This window comes from Entelurus aequoreus, linkage group LG17 (genome assembly GCF_033978785.1).
Source record: "Entelurus aequoreus isolate RoL-2023_Sb linkage group LG17, RoL_Eaeq_v1.1, whole genome shotgun sequence".
Lineage (NCBI taxonomy): Eukaryota > Metazoa > Chordata > Actinopteri > Syngnathiformes > Syngnathidae > Entelurus > Entelurus aequoreus.
In genome coordinates this window covers 763,888-782,535 of record NC_084747.1, presented here as the reverse complement: position 1 = coordinate 782,535, position 18,648 = coordinate 763,888, and the positions used below count along the sequence as shown (strand labels likewise).

Here is an 18,648-nt window from a genome sequence, read left to right as displayed (position 1 = left end):
TGTCAGCCCCTGGCTCATAAACACTTTATAAGGGGACTATTGCTTACAGTAGATTGTCAACACACCTGTTTGATTGTAAAGTAGCTAATGCTAATAGTAGCATGCATATGGCGTTTCCCATGTCAATTAGCATTGAGCTAAAGTGGAGGCTGAGTCAGAAGATGTTCCTGAGTGGAAAGACTTTGACACTCCATGTTTTGCAGCCGCTGAAGAAGAAGCACAGAGTCCGAGTCCTGGACTTCTTCATCCATGTGGCGCACGAGTGCTTCGACATCGGCAACTTCAACTCCCTCATGGCCATCTTGTGTAAGTTTCTGTCTTTTTCATCCTGGTGGGATTGTGTTTGTAGCACTTTTTCTCATTTTCATTGTGGCACAGACAGCATCTTCTACTTTTATTTACTCTAGTTGTAGTATTAGCACCAACATCATAGTTGTAGTATTAGCACCAACATCATGTGATCAATATGAGTTTAGTTGTAGTATTAGCACCAACATCATAGTTGTAGTATTAGCACCAACATCATAGTTGTAGTATTAGCACCAACATCATGTGATCAATATGAGTTTAGTTGTAGTATTAGCACCAACATCATAGTTGTAGTATTAGCACCAACATCATAGTTGTAGTATTAGCACCAACATCATGTGATCAATATGAGTTTAGTTGTAGTATTAGCACCAACATCATAGTTGTAGTATTAGCACCAACATCATAGTTGTAGTATTAGCACCAACATCATGTGATCAATATGAGTTTAGTTGTAGTATTAGCACCAACATCATAGTTGTAGTATTAGCACCAACATCATAGTTGTAGTATTAGCACCAACATCATGTGATCAATATGAGTTTAGTTGTAGTATTAGCACCAACATCATAGTTGTAGTATTAGCACCAACATCATGTGATCAGTATGAGTTTAGTTGTAGTATTAGCACCAGAGTCAAAGTGGAAATATTCACATAAGAACAATTCTTTTCAGTAACAGTTGCCTGAACCCAGACCTCAAACCTCCTGACTGAGGTGTTGTGTTCATGCAGCAAGTTAGATCTACTAACAGTAAACATTCATGTCACAATAGAAGGCCAAGAAAAAAACAAGTAAAACAAGCCATCATGTAAAAAACCCTGAAGATGAGAACATGGAACACACCTCAGAGGGCAAAGGTTTGGAGGAAGAGGGAGGGTGCACAAAGGTTTGGATGAAGAGGGAGGGTGCACAAAGGTTTGGATGAAGAAGGAGGGTGCACAAAGGTTTGGAGGAAGAGGGAGGGTGCACAAAGGTTTGGATGAAGAGGGAGGGTGCACAAAGTTTTGGATGAAGAGGGAGGGTGCACAAAGGTTTGGATGAAGAGGGAGGGTGCGCAAAGGTTTGGATGAAGAGTGAGGGTGCACAAAGGTTTGGATGAAGAGGGAGGGTGCACGAAGGTTTGGAGGAAGAGGGAGGGTGCACAAAGGTTTGGATGAAGAGGGAGGGTGCACAAAGGTTTGGATGAAGAGGGAGGTTGCACAAAGGTTTGGATGAAGAGGGAGGGGGGTGCACAAAGGTTTGGATGAAGAGGGAGGGTGCACAAAGGTTTGGAGGAAGAGGGAGGGTGCACAAAGGTTTGGATGAAGAGGGAGGGGGTGCACAAAGGTTTGGATGAAGAGGGAGGGTGCACAAAGGTTTGGAGGAAGAGGGAGGGGGGTGCACAAAGGTTTGGATGAAGAGGGAGGGTGCACAAAGGTTTGGATGAAGAGGGAGGGTGCACAAAGGTTTGGAGGAAGAGGGAGGGTGCACAAAGGTTTGGATGAAGAGGGAGGGTGCACAAAGGTTTGGATGAAGAGGGGGAGTGCACAAAGGTTTGGATGAAGAGGGAGGGTGCACAAAGGTTTGGATGAAGAGGGAGGATGCACAAAGGTTTGGATGAAGAGGGAGAGTGCACAAAGGTTTGGATGAAGAGGGAGGGTGCACAAAGGTTTGGATGAAGAGGGGGGGTGCACAAAGGTTTGGATGAAGAAGGGGGGTGCACAAAGGTTTGGATGAAGAGGGAGGGTGCACAAAGGTTTGGATGAAGAGGGAGGGTGCACAAAGGTTTGGAGGAAGAGGGAGGGTGCACAAAGGTTTGGATGAAGAGGGAGGATGCACAAAGGTTTGGATGAAGAGGGAGAGTGCACAAAGGTTTGGATGAAGAGGGAGGGTGCACAAAGGTTTGGATGAAGAAGGAGGGTGCACAAAGGTTTGGATGAAGAGGGAGGGTGCACGAAGGTTTGGAGGAAGAGGGAGGGTGCACAAAGGTTTGGATGAAGAGGGAGGGTGCACAAAGGTTTGGATGAAGAGGGGGAGTGCACAAAGGTTTGGATGAAGAGGGAGGGTGCACAAAGGTTTGGATGAAGAGGGAGGGTGCACAAAGGTTTGGATGAAGAGGGAGGATGCACAAAGGTTTGGATGAAGAGGGAGAGTGCACAAAGGTTTGGATGAAGAGGGAGGGTGCACAAAGGTTTGGATGAAGAAGGAGGGTGCACAAAGGTTTGGAGGAAGAGGGAGGGTGCACAAAGGTTTGGATGAAGAGGGAGGGGGTGCACAAAGTTTTGGATGAAGAGGGAGGGTGCACAAAGGTTTGGATGAAGAGGGAGGGTGCGCAAAGGTTTGGATGAAGAGTGAGGGTGCACAAAGGTTTGGATGAAGAGGGAGGGTGCACGAAGGTTTGGAGGAAGAGGGAGGGTGCACAAAGGTTTGGATGAAGAGGGAGGGTGCACAAAGGTTTGGATGAAGAGGGAGAGTGCACAAAGGTTTGGATGAAGAGGGAGGGTGCACAAAGGTTTGGATGAAGAGGGAGGGTGCACAAAGGTTTGGATGAAGAGGGAGGGTGCACAAAAGTTTGGATGAAGAGGGAGGGTGCACAAAGGTTTGGAGGAAGAGGGAGGGTGCACAAAGGTTTGGATGAAGAGGGAGGATGCACAAAGGTTTGGATGAAGAGGGAGAGTGCACAAAGGTTTGGTTGAAGAGGGAGAGTGCACAAAGGTTTGGATGAAGAGGGAGGGTGCACAGAGGTTTGGATGAAGAGGGGGGTGCACAAAGGTTTGGATGAAGAGGGAGGGTGCACAAAGGTTTGGATGAAGAGGGAGGGTGCACAAAGGTTTGGAGGAAGAGGGAGGGTACACAAAGGTTTGGATGAAGAGGGAGGATGCACAAAGGTTTGGATGAAGAGGGAGAGTGCACAAAGGTTTGGATGAAGAGGGAGGGTGCACTAAGGTTTGGATGAAGAGGGAGGATGCACAAAGGTTTGGATGAAGAGGGAGGGTGCACAAAGGTTTGGATGAAGAGGGAGGGTGCACAAAGGTTTGGAGGAAGAGGGAGAGTGCACAAAGGTTTGGAGGAAGAGGGAGGGTGCACAAAGGTTTGGATGAAGAGGGAGGGGGTGCACAAAGTTTTGGATGAAGAGGGAGGGTGCACAAAGGTTTGGATGAAGAGGGAGGGTGCGCAAAGGTTTGGATGAAGAGTAAGGGTGCACAAAGGTTTGGATGAAGAGGGAGGGTGCACAAAGGTTTGGATGAAGAGGGGGAGTGCACAAAGGTTTGGATGAAGAGGGAGGGTGCACAAAGGTTTGGAGGAAGAGGGAGGGTGCACAAAGGTTTGGATGAAGAGGGAGGGTGCACAAAGGTTTGGATGAAGAAGGAGGGTGCACAAAGGTTTGGAGGAAGAGGGAGGGTGCACAAAGGTTTGGATGAAGAGGGAGGGTGCACAAAGTTTTGGATGAAGAGGGAGGGTGCACAAAGGTTTGGATGAAGAGGGAGGGTGCGCAAAGGTTTGGATGAAGAGTGAGGGTGCACAAAGGTTTGGATGAAGAGGGAGGGTGCACGAAGGTTTGGAGGAAGAGGGAGGGTGCACAAAGGTTTGGATGAAGAGGGAGGGTGCACAAAGGTTTGGATGAAGAGGGAGGTTGCACAAAGGTTTGGATGAAGAGGGAGGGGGGTGCACAAAGGTTTGGATGAAGAGGGAGGGTGCACAAAGGTTTGGAGGAAGAGGGAGGGTGCACAAAGGTTTGGATGAAGAGGGAGGGGGTGCACAAAGGTTTGGATGAAGAGGGAGGGTGCACAAAGGTTTGGAGGAAGAGGGAGGGGGGTGCACAAAGGTTTGGATGAAGAGGGAGGGTGCACAAAGGTTTGGATGAAGAGGGAGGGTGCACAAAGGTTTGGAGGAAGAGGGAGGGTGCACAAAGGTTTGGATGAAGAGGGAGGGTGCACAAAGGTTTGGATGAAGAGGGGGAGTGCACAAAGGTTTGGATGAAGAGGGAGGGTGCACAAAGGTTTGGATGAAGAGGGAGGATGCACAAAGGTTTGGATGAAGAGGGAGAGTGCACAAAGGTTTGGATGAAGAGGGAGGGTGCACAAAGGTTTGGATGAAGAGGGGGGGTGCACAAAGGTTTGGATGAAGAAGGGGGGTGCACAAAGGTTTGGATGAAGAGGGAGGGTGCACAAAGGTTTGGATGAAGAGGGAGGGTGCACAAAGGTTTGGAGGAAGAGGGAGGGTGCACAAAGGTTTGGATGAAGAGGGAGGATGCACAAAGGTTTGGATGAAGAGGGAGAGTGCACAAAGGTTTGGATGAAGAGGGAGGGTGCACAAAGGTTTGGATGAAGAAGGAGGGTGCACAAAGGTTTGGATGAAGAGGGAGGGTGCACGAAGGTTTGGAGGAAGAGGGAGGGTGCACAAAGGTTTGGATGAAGAGGGAGGGTGCACAAAGGTTTGGATGAAGAGGGGGAGTGCACAAAGGTTTGGATGAAGAGGGAGGGTGCACAAAGGTTTGGATGAAGAGGGAGGGTGCACAAAGGTTTGGATGAAGAGGGAGGATGCACAAAGGTTTGGATGAAGAGGGAGAGTGCACAAAGGTTTGGATGAAGAGGGAGGGTGCACAAAGGTTTGGATGAAGAAGGAGGGTGCACAAAGGTTTGGAGGAAGAGGGAGGGTGCACAAAGGTTTGGATGAAGCGGGAGGGGGTGCACAAAGTTTTGGATGAAGAGGGAGGGTGCACAAAGGTTTGGATGAAGAGGGAGGGTGCGCAAAGGTTTGGATGAAGAGTGAGGGTGCACAAAGGTTTGGATGAAGAGGGAGGGTGCACGAAGGTTTGGAGGAAGAGGGAGGGTGCACAAAGGTTTGGATGAAGAGGGAGGGTGCACAAAGGTTTGGATGAAGAGGGAGAGTGCACAAAGGTTTGGATGAAGAGGGAGGGTGCACAAAGGTTTGGATGAAGAGGGAGGGTGCACAAAGGTTTGGATGAAGAGGGAGGGTGCACAAAAGTTTGGATGAAGAGGGAGGGTGCACAAAGGTTTGGAGGAAGAGGGAGGGTGCACAAAGGTTTGGATGAAGAGGGAGGATGCACAAAGGTTTGGATGAAGAGGGAGAGTGCACAAAGGTTTGGTTGAAGAGGGAGAGTGCACAAAGGTTTGGATGAAGAGGGAGGGTGCACAGAGGTTTGGATGAAGAGGGGGGTGCACAAAGGTTTGGATGAAGAGGGAGGGTGCACAAAGGTTTGGATGAAGAGGGAGGGTGCACAAAGGTTTGGAGGAAGAGGGAGGGTACACAAAGGTTTGGATGAAGAGGGAGGATGCACAAAGGTTTGGATGAAGAGGGAGAGTGCACAAAGGTTTGGATGAAGAGGGAGGGTGCACTAAGGTTTGGATGAAGAGGGAGGATGCACAAAGGTTTGGATGAAGAGGGAGGGTGCACAAAGGTTTGGATGAAGAGGGAGGGTGCACAAAGGTTTGGAGGAAGAGGGAGAGTGCACAAAGGTTTGGAGGAAGAGGGAGGGTGCACAAAGGTTTGGATGAAGAGGGAGGGGGTGCACAAAGTTTTGGATGAAGAGGGAGGGTGCACAAAGGTTTGGATGAAGAGGGAGGGTGCGCAAAGGTTTGGATGAAGAGTGAGGGTGCACAAAGGTTTGGATGAAGAGGGAGGGTGCACAAAGGTTTGGATGAAGAGGGGGAGTGCACAAAGGTTTGGATGAAGAGGGAGGGTGCACAAAGGTTTGGAGGAAGAGGGAGGGTGCACAAAGGTTTGGATGAAGAGGGAGGGTGCACAAAGGTTTGGATGAAGAAGGAGGGTGCACAAAGGTTTGGAGGAAGAGGGAGGGTGCACAAAGGTTTGGATGAAGAGGGAGGGTGCACAAAGTTTTGGATGAAGAGGGAGGGTGCACAAAGGTTTGGATGAAGAGGGAGGGTGCGCAAAGGTTTGGATGAAGAGTGAGGGTGCACAAAGGTTTGGATGAAGAGGGAGGGTGCACGAAGGTTTGGAGGAAGAGGGAGGGTGCACAAAGGTTTGGATGAAGAGGGAGGGTGCACAAAGGTTTGGATGAAGAGGGAGGTTGCACAAAGGTTTGGATGAAGAGGGAGGGGGGTGCACAAAGGTTTGGATGAAGAGGGAGGGTGCACAAAGGTTTGGAGGAAGAGGGAGGGTGCACAAAGGTTTGGATGAAGAGGGAGGGGGTGCACAAAGGTTTGGATGAAGAGGGAGGGTGCACAAAGGTTTGGAGGAAGAGGGAGGGGGGTGCACAAAGGTTTGGATGAAGAGGGAGGGTGCACAAAGGTTTGGATGAAGAGGGAGGGTGCACAAAGGTTTGGAGGAAGAGGGAGGGTGCACAAAGGTTTGGATGAAGAGGGAGGGTGCACAAAGGTTTGGATGAAGAGGGGGAGTGCACAAAGGTTTGGATGAAGAGGGAGGGTGCACAAAGGTTTGGATGAAGAGGGAGGGTGCACAAAGGTTTGGATGAAGAGGGAGGATGCACAAAGGTTTGGATGAAGAGGGAGAGTGCACAAAGGTTTGGATGAAGAGGGAGGGTGCACAAAGGTTTGGATGAAGAGGGGGGGTGCACAAAGGTTTGGATGAAGAAGGGGGGTGCACAAAGGTTTGGATGAAGAGGGAGGGTGCACAAAGGTTTGGATGAAGAGGGAGGGTGCACAAAGGTTTGGAGGAAGAGGGAGGGTGCACAAAGGTTTGGATGAAGAGGGAGGATGCACAAAGGTTTGGATGAAGAGGGAGAGTGCACAAAGGTTTGGATGAAGAGGGAGGGTGCACAAAGGTTTGGATGAAGAAGGAGGGTGCACAAAGGTTTGGATGAAGAGGGAGGGTGCACGAAGGTTTGGAGGAAGAGGGAGGGTGCACAAAGGTTTGGATGAAGAGGGAGGGTGCACAAAGGTTTGGATGAAGAGGGGGAGTGCACAAAGGTTTGGATGAAGAGGGAGGGTGCACAAAGGTTTGGATGAAAAGGGAGGGTGCACAAAGGTTTGGATGAAGAGGGAGGATGCACAAAGGTTTGGATGAAGAGGGAGAGTGCACAAAGGTTTGGATGAAGAGGGAGGGTGCACAAAGGTTTGGATGAAGAAGGAGGGTGCACAAAGGTTTGGAGGAAGAGGGAGGGTGCACAAAGGTTTGGATGAAGAGGGAGGGGGTGCACAAAGTTTTGGATGAAGAGGGAGGGTGCACAAAGGTTTGGATGAAGAGGGAGGGTGCGCAAAGGTTTGGATGAAGAGTGAGGGTGCACAAAGGTTTGGATGAAGAGGGAGGGTGCACGAAGGTTTGGAGGAAGAGGGAGGGTGCACAAAGGTTTGGATGAAGAGGGAGGGTGCACAAAGGTTTGGATGAAGAGGGAGAGTGCACAAAGGTTTGGATGAAGAGGGAGGGTGCACAAAGGTTTGGATGAAGAGGGAGGGTGCACAAAGGTTTGGATGAAGAGGGAGGGTGCACAAAAGTTTGGATGAAGAGGGAGGGTGCACAAAGGTTTGGAGGAAGAGGGAGGGTGCACAAAGGTTTGGATGAAGAGGGAGGATGCACAAAGGTTTGGATGAAGAGGGAGAGTGCACAAAGGTTTGGTTGAAGAGGGAGAGTGCACAAAGGTTTGGATGAAGAGGGAGGGTGCACAGAGGTTTGGATGAAGAGGGGGGTGCACAAAGGTTTGGATGAAGAGGGAGGGTGCACAAAGGTTTGGATGAAGAGGGAGGGTGCACAAAGGTTTGGAGGAAGAGGGAGGGTACACAAAGGTTTGGATGAAGAGGGAGGATGCACAAAGGTTTGGATGAAGAGGGAGAGTGCACAAAGGTTTGGATGAAGAGGGAGGGTGCACTAAGGTTTGGATGAAGAGGGAGGATGCACAAAGGTTTGGATGAAGAGGGAGGGTGCACAAAGGTTTGGATGAAGAGGGAGGGTGCACAAAGGTTTGGAGGAAGAGGGAGGGTGCACAAAGGTTTGGAGGAAGAGGGAGGGTGCACAAAGGTTTGGAGGAAGAGGGAGGGTGCACAAAGGTTTGGATGAAGAGGGAGGATGCACAAAGGTTTGGATGAAGAGGGAGAGTGCACAAAGGTTTGGATGAAGAGGGAGGGTGCACAAAGGTTTGGATGAAGAAGGAGGGTGCACAAAGGTTTGGAAGAAGAGGGAGGGTGCACGAAGGTTTGGAGGAAGAGGGAGGGTGCACAAAGGTTTGGATGAAGAGGGAGGGTGCACAAAGGTTTGGATGAAGAGGGGGAGTGCACAAAGGTTTGGATGAAGAGGGAGGGTGCACAAAGGTTTGGATGAAAAGGGAGGGTGCACAAAGGTTTGGATGAAGAGGGAGGATGCACAAAGGTTTGGATGAAGAGGGAGAGTGCACAAAGGTTTGGATGAAGAGGGAGGGTGCACAAAGGTTTGGATGAAGAAGGAGGGTGCACAAAGGTTTGGAGGAAGAGGGAGGGTGCACAAAGGTTTGGATGAAGAGGGAGGGGGTGCACAAAGTTTTGGATGAAGAGGGAGGGTGCACAAAGGTTTGGATGAAGAGGGAGGGTGCGCAAAGGTTTGGATGAAGAGTGAGGGTGCACAAAGGTTTGGATGAAGAGGGAGGGTGCACGAAGGTTTGGAGGAAGAGGGAGGGTGCACAAAGGTTTGGATGAAGAGGGAGGGTGCACAAAGGTTTGGATGAAGAGGGAGAGTGCACAAAGGTTTGGATGAAGAGGGAGGGTGCACAAAGGTTTGGATGAAGAGGGAGGGTGCACAAAGGTTTGGATGAAGAGGGAGGGTGCACAAAAGTTTGGATGAAGAGGGAGGGTGCACAAAGGTTTGGAGGAAGAGGGAGGGTGCACAAAGGTTTGGATGAAGAGGGAGGATGCACAAAGGTTTGGATGAAGAGGGAGAGTGCACAAAGGTTTGGTTGAAGAGGGAGAGTGCACAAAGGTTTGGATGAAGAGGGAGGGTGCACAGAGGTTTGGATGAAGAGGGGGGTGCACAAAGGTTTGGATGAAGAGGGAGGGTGCACAAAGGTTTGGATGAAGAGGGAGGGTGCACAAAGGTTTGGAGGAAGAGGGAGGGTACACAAAGGTTTGGATGAAGAGGGAGGATGCACAAAGGTTTGGATGAAGAGGGAGAGTGCACAAAGGTTTGGATGAAGAGGGAGGGTGCACTAAGGTTTGGATGAAGAGGGAGGATGCACAAAGGTTTGGATGAAGAGGGAGGGTGCACAAAGGTTTGGATGAAGAGGGAGGGTGCACAAAGGTTTGGAGGAAGAGGGAGGGTGCACAAAGGTTTGGAGGAAGAGGGAGGGTGCACAAAGGTTTGGATGAAGAGGGAGGGGGTGCACAAAGTTTTGGATGAAGAGGGAGGGTGCACAAAGGTTTGGATGAAGAGGGAGGGTGCGCAAAGGTTTGGATGAAGAGTGAGGGTGCACAAAGGTTTGGATGAAGAGGGAGGGTGCACGAAGGTTTGGAGGAAGAGGGAGGGTGCACAAAGGTTTGGATGAAGAGGGAGGGTGCACAAAGGTTTGGATGAAGAGGGAGAGTGCACAAAGGTTTGGATGAAGAGGGAGGGTGCACAAAGGTTTGGATGAAGAGGGAGGGTGCACAAAGGTTTGGATGAAGAGGGAGGGTGCACAAAAGTTTGGATGAAGAGGGAGGGTGCACAAAGGTTTGGAGGAAGAGGGAGGGTGCACAAAGGTTTGGATGAAGAGGGAGAGTGCACAAAGGTTTGGTTGAAGAGGGAGAGTGCACAAAGGTTTGGATGAAGAGGGAGGGTGCACAGAGGTTTGGATGAAGAGGGGGGGTGCACAAAGGTTTGGATGAAGAGGGAGGGTGCACAAAGGTTTGGATGAAGAGGGAGGGTGCACAAAGGTTTGGAGGAAGAGGGAGGGTACACAAAGGTTTGGATGAAGAGGGAGGATGCACAAAGGTTTGGATGAAGAGGGAGAGTGCACAAAGGTTTGGATGAAGAGGGAGGGTGCACAAAGGTTTGGATGAAGAGGGAGGATGCACAAAGGTTTGGATGAAGAGGGAGGGTGCACAAAGGTTTGGATGAAGAGGGAGGGTGCACAAAGGTTTGGAAGAAGAGGGAGGGTGCACAAAGGTTTGGAGGAAGAGGGAGAATGCACAAAGGTTTGGATGAAGAGGGAGGGTGCACAAAGGTTTGGATGAAGAGGGAGGGTGCACAAAGGTTTGGAGGAAGAGGGAGGGTGCACAAAGGTTTGGATGAAGAGGGAGGGTGCAGAAAGGTCTGGATGAAGAGGGAGGGTGCACAAAGGTTTGGAAGAAGAGGGAGGGTGCACAAAGGTTTGGATGAAGAGGGAGGGTGCACAAAGGTTTGGAGGAAGAGGGAGGGTGCACAAAGGTTTGGATGAAGAGGGAGGGTGCACAAAGGTTTGGAGGAAGAGGGAGGGTGCACAATGGTTTGGATGAAGAGGGAGGGTGCACAAAGGTTTGGATGAAAAGGGAGGGTGCACAAAGGTTTGGAGGAAGAGGGAGACTGCACAAAGGTTTGGATGAAGAGGGAGGGTGCACAAAGGTTTGGAGGAAGAGGGAGGGTGCACAAAGGTTTGGATGAAGAGGGAGGGTGCACAAAGGTTCGGATGAAGAGTAAGGGTGCACAAAGGTTTGGATGAAGAGGGAGAGTGCACCAAGGTTTGGAAGAAGAGGGATGGTGCACAAAGGTTTGGATGAAGAGGGAGAGTGCACCAAGGTTTGGAAGAAGAGTGAGGTGCACAAAGGTTTAGATGAAGAGGGAGGGTGCACAACGGTTTGGATGAAGAGGGAGGATGCACAAAGGTTTGGAGGAAGAGGGAGTGTGCACCAAGGTTTGGAAGAAGAGGGAGGGTGCACAAAGGTTTGGAGGAAGAGGGAGAGTGCACCAAGGTTTGGAAGAAGAGGGAGGGTGCACAAAGGTTTGGATGAAGAGGGAGAGTGCACCAAGGTTTGGAAGAAGAGGGAGGGTGCACAAAGGTTTGGAGGAAGAGGGAGAGTGCACCAAGGTTTGGAAGAAGAGGGAGGGTGCACAAAGGTTTGGAGGAAGAGGGAGAGTGCACAAAGGTTTGGATGAAGAGGGGGGGTGCACAAAGGTTTGGATGAAGAGGGAGGGTGCACAAAGGTTTGGATGAAGAGTAAGGGTGCACAAAGGTTTGGATGAAAAGGGAGGGTGCACAAAGGTTTGGATGAAGAGGGAGGGTGCACAAAGGTTTGGATGAAGAGGGAGGGTGCACAAAGGTTTGGAGGAAGAGGGAGGGTGCACAAAGGTTTGGATGAAGAGGGAGGGTGCACAAAGGTTTGGAGGAAGAGGGAGGTTGCACAAAGGTTTGGAGGAAGAGGGAGGGTGCACAAAGGTTTGGATGAAGAGGGAGGGTGCACAAAGCTTTGGATGAAGAGTAAGGGTGCACAAAGGTTTGGATGAAGAGGGAGGGTGCACAAAGGTTTGGAGGAAGAGGGAGGGTGCACAAAGGTTTGGATGAAGAGGGAGGGTGCACAAAGGTTTGGATGAAGAGTAAGGGTGCACAAAGGTTTGGATGAAGAGGGAGGGTGCACAAAGGTTTGGATGAAGAGTAAGGGTGCACAAAGGTTTGGATGAAGAGGGAGGGTGCACAAAGGTTTGGATGAAGAGGGAGGGTCCACAAAGGTTTGGATGAAGAGGGAGGGTGCACAAAGGTTTGGAGGAAGAGGGAGGGTGCACAAAGGTTTGGATGAAGAGGGAGGGTGCACAAAGGTTTGGAGGAAGAGGGAGGTTGCACAAAGGTTTGGAGGAAGAGGGAGGGTGCACAAAGGTTTGGATGAAGAGGGAGGGTGCACAAAGCTTTGGATGAAGAGTAAGGGTGCACAAAGGTTTGGATGAAGAGGGAGGGTGCACAAAGGTTTGGAGGAAGAGGGAGGGTGCACAAAGGTTTGGATGAAGAGGGAGGGTGCACAAAGGTTTGGATGAAGAGGGAGGGTGCACAAAGGTTTGGATGAAGAGTAAGGGTGCACAAAGGTTTGGATGAAGAGGGAGGGTGCACAAAGGTTTGGATGAAGAGGGAGGGTGCACAAAGGTTTGGATGAAGAGTAAGGGTGCACAAAGGTTTGGATGAAGAGGGGGGGTGCACAAAGGAGATGTCAGGAGGATTGTTTTCTAGATTTCAATGAGGTGGAGGGGCGGGGTCACTAGCATGGCAGCTGGCCAATGGCGTGAGAGCGCCACAAACAAACCAGCAGTAGCTGGTTAAGGACAATGGAGGGATAGACAGACAGACAGACAGGGAGGGATAGACAGACAGACAGACAGGGAGGGCGGGGCATGAGAAGACGCCATGTGCTGAGGCAGCCGTTTTTGTTTTGTGTGTGACAGCCGGCATGAACATGAGTCCCGTGTCCCGCCTAAAGAAGACCTGGAGCAAAGTCAAGATGGCCAAGTTTGACATCCTGGAGGTAGGTACCAACACTGGACACCATCGCTCCTTTGAAGTGCAGCCGCGCCAAACCCACGCCTGAGCCCTGGTTGAATGACGTTGAGTCCTGGTTGAATAACGTTGAGTCCTGTTTGAATGACGTTGAGTCCTGGTTGAATGACGTTGAGTCCTGGTTGAATGACGTTGAGTCCTGGTTGAATGACGTTGAGTCCTGGTTGAATGATGTCACTCGTGCTGCCGGGTGCAAATGTAGCAGAGCAGAGAGGAAATGGAAAAAAAGACAGACTGCATTTGTCTTTTGCCATTTTGAAAAAGAGCCTATTGTCCTTTCAGACTGATGAACACATATAGCTGCTATGGTGTCCCATAATGCACCTGCTATGGCGTCCCATAATGCACCTGCTATGGCGTCCCATAATGCACCTGCTATGGTGTCCCATAATGCACCTGCTATGACGTCCCATAATGCACCTGCTATGGCGTCCCATAATGCACCTGCTATGGCGTCCCATAATGCACCTGCTATGGTGTCCCATAATGCACCTGCTATGGCGTCCCATAATGCACCTGCTATGGTGTCCCATAATGCACCTGCTATGACGTCCCATAATGCACCTGCTATGGCGTCCCATAATGCACCTGCTATGGCGTCCCATAATGCACCTGCTATGGCGTCCCATAATGCACCTGCTATGGCGTCCCATAATGCACCTGCTATGGCGTCCCATAATGCACCTGCTATGGCGTCCCATAATGCACCTGCTATGGTGTCCCATAATGCACCTGCTATGACGTCCCATAATGCACCTGCTATGGCGTCCCATAATGCACCTGCTATGACGTCCCATAATGCACCTGCTATGACGTCCCATAATGCACCTGCTATGACGTCCCATAATGCACCTGCTATGGCGTCCCATAATGCACCTGCTATGGCGTCCCATAATGCACCTGCTATGGCGTCCCATAATGCACCTGCTATGGCGTCCCATAATGCACCTGCTATGGCGTCCCATAATGAACCTGCTATGACGTCCCATAATGCACCTGCTATGGCGTCCCATAATGCACCTGCTATGACGTCCCATAATGCACCTGCTATGACGTCCCATAATGCACCTGCTATGACGTCCCATAATGCACCTGCTATGGCGTCCCATAATGCACCTGCTATGGCGTCCCATAATGCACCTGCTATGGCGTCCCATAATGCACCTGCTATGGCGTCCCATAATGCACCTGCTATGGTGTCCCATAATGCACCTGCTATGGCGTCCCATAATGCACCTGCTATGACGTCCCATAATGCACCTGCTATGACGTCCCATAATGCATCTGCTATGACGTCCCATAATGCACCTGCTATGGCGTCCCATAATGCACCTGCTATGGCGTCCCATAATGCACCTGCTATGGCGTCCCATAATGCACCTGCTATGGTGTCCCATAATGCACCTGCTATGGCGTCCCATAATGCACCTGCTATGGCGTCCCATAATGCACCTGCTATGGTGTCCCATAATGCACCTGCTATGGTGTCCCATAATGCACCTGCTATGGCGTCCCATAATGCACCTGCTATGGCGTCCCATAATGCACCTGCTATGGCGTCCCATAATGCACCTGCTATGGCGTCCCATAATGCACCTGCTATGGCGTCCCATAATGCACCTGCTATGGCGTCCCATAATGCACCTGCTATGACGTCCCATAATGCACCTGCTATGACGTCCCATAATGCACCTGCTATGACGTCCCATAATGCACCTGCTATGGCGTCCCATAATGCACCTGCTATGGCGTCCCATAATGCACCTGCTATGGCGTCCCATAATGCACCTGCTATGGCGTCCCATAATGCACCTGCTATGGTGTCCCATAATGCACCTGCTATGGCGTCCCATAATGCACCTGCTATGACGTCCCATAATGCACCTGCTATGACGTCCCATAATGCACCTGCTATGGCGTCCCATAATGCACCTGCTATGGCGTCCCATAATGCACCTGCTATGGCGTCCCATAATGCACCTGCTATGGTGTCCCATAATGCACCTGCTATGGCGTCCCATAATGCACCTGCTATGGCGTCCCATAATGCACCTGCTATGGTGTCCCATAATGCACCTGCTATGGTGTCCCATAATGCACCTGCTATGGCGTCCCATAATGCACCTGCTATGGCGTCCCATAATGCACCTGCTATGGTGTCCCATAATGCACCTGCTATGGCGTCCCATAATGCACCTGCTATGGCGTCCCATAATGCACCTGCTATGGCGTCCCATAATGCACCTGCTATGGCGTCCCATAATGCACCTGCTATGGTGTCCCATAATGCACCTGCTATGGCGTCCCATAATGCACCTGCTATGGTGTCCCATAATGCACCTGCTATGGCGTCCCATAATGCACCTGCTATGGTGTCCCATAATGCACCTGCTATGGCGTCCCATAATGCACCTGCTATGGCGTCCCATAATGCACCTGCTATGACGTCCCATAATGCACCTGCTATGGCGTCCCATAATGCACCTGCTATGGCGTCCCATAATGCACCTGCTATGGTGTCCCATAATGCACCTGCTATGGCGTCCCATAATGCACCTGCTATGGTGTCCCATAATGCACCTGCTATGGCGTCCCATAATGCACCTGCTATGACGTCCCATAATGCACCTGCTATGACGTCCCATAATGCACCTGCTATGGCGTCCCATAATGCACCTGCTATGGTGTCCCATAATGCACCTGCTATGGCGTCCCATAATGCACCTGCTATGACGTCCCATAATGCACCTGCTATGACGTCCCATAATGCACCTGCTATGGCGTCCCATAATGCACCTGCTATGGCGTCCCATAATGCACCTGCTATGACGTCCCATAATGCACCTGCTATGACGTCCCATAATGCACCTGCTATGGCGTCCCATAATGCACCTGCTATGGTGTCCCATAATGCACCTGCTATGGCGTCCCATAATGCACCTGCTATGACGTCCCATAATGCACCTGCTATGACGTCCCATAATGCACCTGCTATGGCGTCCCATAATGCACCTGCTATGGCGTCCCATAATGCACCTGCTATGGTGTCCCATAATGCACCTGCTATGGCGTCCCATAATGCACCTGCTATGACGTCCCATAATGCACCTGCTATGGCGTCCCATAATGCACCTGCTATGGCGTCCCATAATGCACCTGCTATGGTGTCCCATAATGCACCTGCTATGGCGTCCCATAATGCACCTGCTATGGTGTCCCATAATGCACCTGCTATGACGTCCCATAATGCACCTGCTATGGCGTCCCATAATGCACCTGCTATGGCGTCCCATAATGCACCTGCTATGGCGTCCCATAATGCACCTGCTATGGCGTCCCATAATGCACCTGCTATGGCGTCCCATAATGCACCTGCTATGGCGTCCCATAATGCACCTGCTATGGTGTCCCATAATGCACCTGCTATGACGTCCCATAATGCACCTGCTATGGCGTCCCATAATGCACCTGCTATGACGTCCCATAATGCACCTGCTATGACGTCCCATAATGCACCTGCTATGACGTCCCATAATGCACCTGCTATGGCGTCCCATAATGCACCTGCTATGGCGTCCCATAATGCACCTGCTATGGCGTCCCATAATGCACCTGCTATGGCGTCCCATAATGCACCTGCTATGGCGTCCCATAATGAACCTGCTATGACGTCCCATAATGCACCTGCTATGGCGTCCCATAATGCACCTGCTATGACGTCCCATAATGCACCTGCTATGACGTCCCATAATGCACCTGCTATGACGTCCCATAATGCACCTGCTATGGCGTCCCATAATGCACCTGCTATGGCGTCCCATAATGCACCTGCTATGGCGTCCCATAATGCACCTGCTATGGCGTCCCATAATGCACCTGCTATGGTGTCCCATAATGCACCTGCTATGGCGTCCCATAATGCACCTGCTATGACGTCCCATAATGCACCTGCTATGACGTCCCATAATGCATCTGCTATGACGTCCCATAATGCACCTGCTATGGCGTCCCATAATGCACCTGCTATGGCGTCCCATAATGCACCTGCTATGGCGTCCCATAATGCACCTGCTATGGTGTCCCATAATGCACCTGCTATGGCGTCCCATAATGCACCTGCTATGGCGTCCCATAATGCACCTGCTATGGTGTCCCATAATGCACCTGCTATGGTGTCCCATAATGCACCTGCTATGGCGTCCCATAATGCACCTGCTATGGCGTCCCATAATGCACCTGCTATGGCGTCCCATAATGCACCTGCTATGGCGTCCCATAATGCACCTGCTATGGCGTCCCATAATGCACCTGCTATGGCGTCCCATAATGCACCTGCTATGACGTCCCATAATGCACCTGCTATGACGTCCCATAATGCACCTGCTATGACGTCCCATAATGCACCTGCTATGGCGTCCCATAATGCACCTGCTATGGCGTCCCATAATGCACCTGCTATGACGTCCCATAATGCACCTGCTGTCAACCTCTTTTTCTGCTTTTTTTCTATATCCTTTGTGGGGTTGTTTTTTTTTATAGTGTTGTGTTGTGTTGTGTTGTATTGTATTGTATTGTATTGTATTGTATTGTGTTGTATTGTGTTGTGTTGTATTGTATTGTATTGCATTGTGTTGTGTTGTGTTGTATTGTATTGCATTGTGTTGTGTTGTGTTGTATTGTATTGTATTGTGTTGTGTTGTGTTGTATTGTATTGTGTTGTATCGTGTCGTGTCGTGTCGTGTCGTGTCGTGTCGTGTCGTGTCGTGTCGTGTCGTGTCGTGTCGTGTCGTGTCGTGTCGTGTCGTGTCGTGTCGTGTCGTGTCGTGTCGTGTCGTGTTGTGTCGTGTCGTGTTGTGTTTGAAGCTGCCTATTGTGCAGCACGTTGGCTCCCCTGTGCTGAAGTTCAAATGTGCTTTATAAAGTTGATAAGTCATGTGACCTGTCCAAATGTGGGCGGGGCTTTGGTCACCTCACAATCTGGAGTGTCCCAATACTTGTATTTACCCGTGCACTTCTGTGTGCCCTCAGCGCCAGATGGATGCTTCCGGAAACTTCTCCAACTACAGGACGTGGCTGCGCGGCGCCACCCAGAGGTCACGGAGCGCAGGCAGCAGCAGGGAGAAGGTGAGGCCTGGCAGGTCACATGACCACAGCACTTTTGTCCAGACTTGCACCAAGCTGTCATCCTCCTGACAACTTTTCATTGTTTTCATTCTACAATAAATATCACCTCCTTGGCAGGAGTTACAAAAAATGCATTTTAAAAGTCCTCATTATATATAAAACAACTAATAAAATCAATTCAATTAAATAAATAAATAAAAAAGATGAATTCAACAATAAATGAGGTCGTTAATATCATGTCGTTAGCAGGAGTTACAAAATAAAAGCATGTTAAAAGTCCTCATTATGGGGAAAAAACAGTAGTACAGTATGTACAATGTATAATAATGAATACAATTATACAAATATACTGTATAAACACATATGTGTAAAAGAATGAATAAAACTGCAATAAATATCATTGTTTATTAAAAAATAAATAAAACGGTAGCAAAATAAATATATTTTTTATGATAAAAAAAAAAGATAATTAAAATGATAAATGACACAAATTGTAAAATCAAATAATTCACAAGTATTTCACCACTGGAAATATATCAACAATATGTCATTCTTGTATATATTAAAAATACATGATTTACAAAAATACTTCAAAATAATCTGTCTCTATAAATAGTAAGTCTATGTTCAGGAATAATGTTACAATTTCCCTTGTGGATCAAAACGTTTGTCTAGTCTAACATTTCAAGTCGTGAAAAAGTACATCAATCAAATAGAAAAGGAATAAATCAAATATTCATACAACAAAAACGAGAATATATATATATATATATGTATATATATATATATATATATATATATATATATATATATATATATATATATATATATATATAT

At 49.5% G+C, this 18,648-nt stretch overlaps 1 protein-coding gene across 3 annotated transcripts in view; it reads left to right on the top strand.

Annotated features, from left to right (window-relative positions):
- The window catches only part of rasgef1ba (RasGEF domain family, member 1Ba), a 54,711-nt gene that overhangs the window by 16,311 nt on the left and 19,752 nt on the right, over nucleotides 1-18,648 (top strand). For all 3 annotated transcript variants that reach the window (XR_009821660.1, XM_062024363.1, XM_062024364.1), the window contains exons 8-10: nucleotides 204-306; nucleotides 12,576-12,655; nucleotides 17,716-17,811. Coding sequence is in view for 2 of the 3 variants with exons in the window: in XM_062024363.1 (XP_061880347.1) it covers nucleotides 204-306; nucleotides 12,576-12,655; nucleotides 17,716-17,811 (279 nt within the window). In the remaining variant the exon portion in view is untranslated. The remainder of the gene's footprint in view (nucleotides 1-203; nucleotides 307-12,575; nucleotides 12,656-17,715; nucleotides 17,812-18,648) is intronic.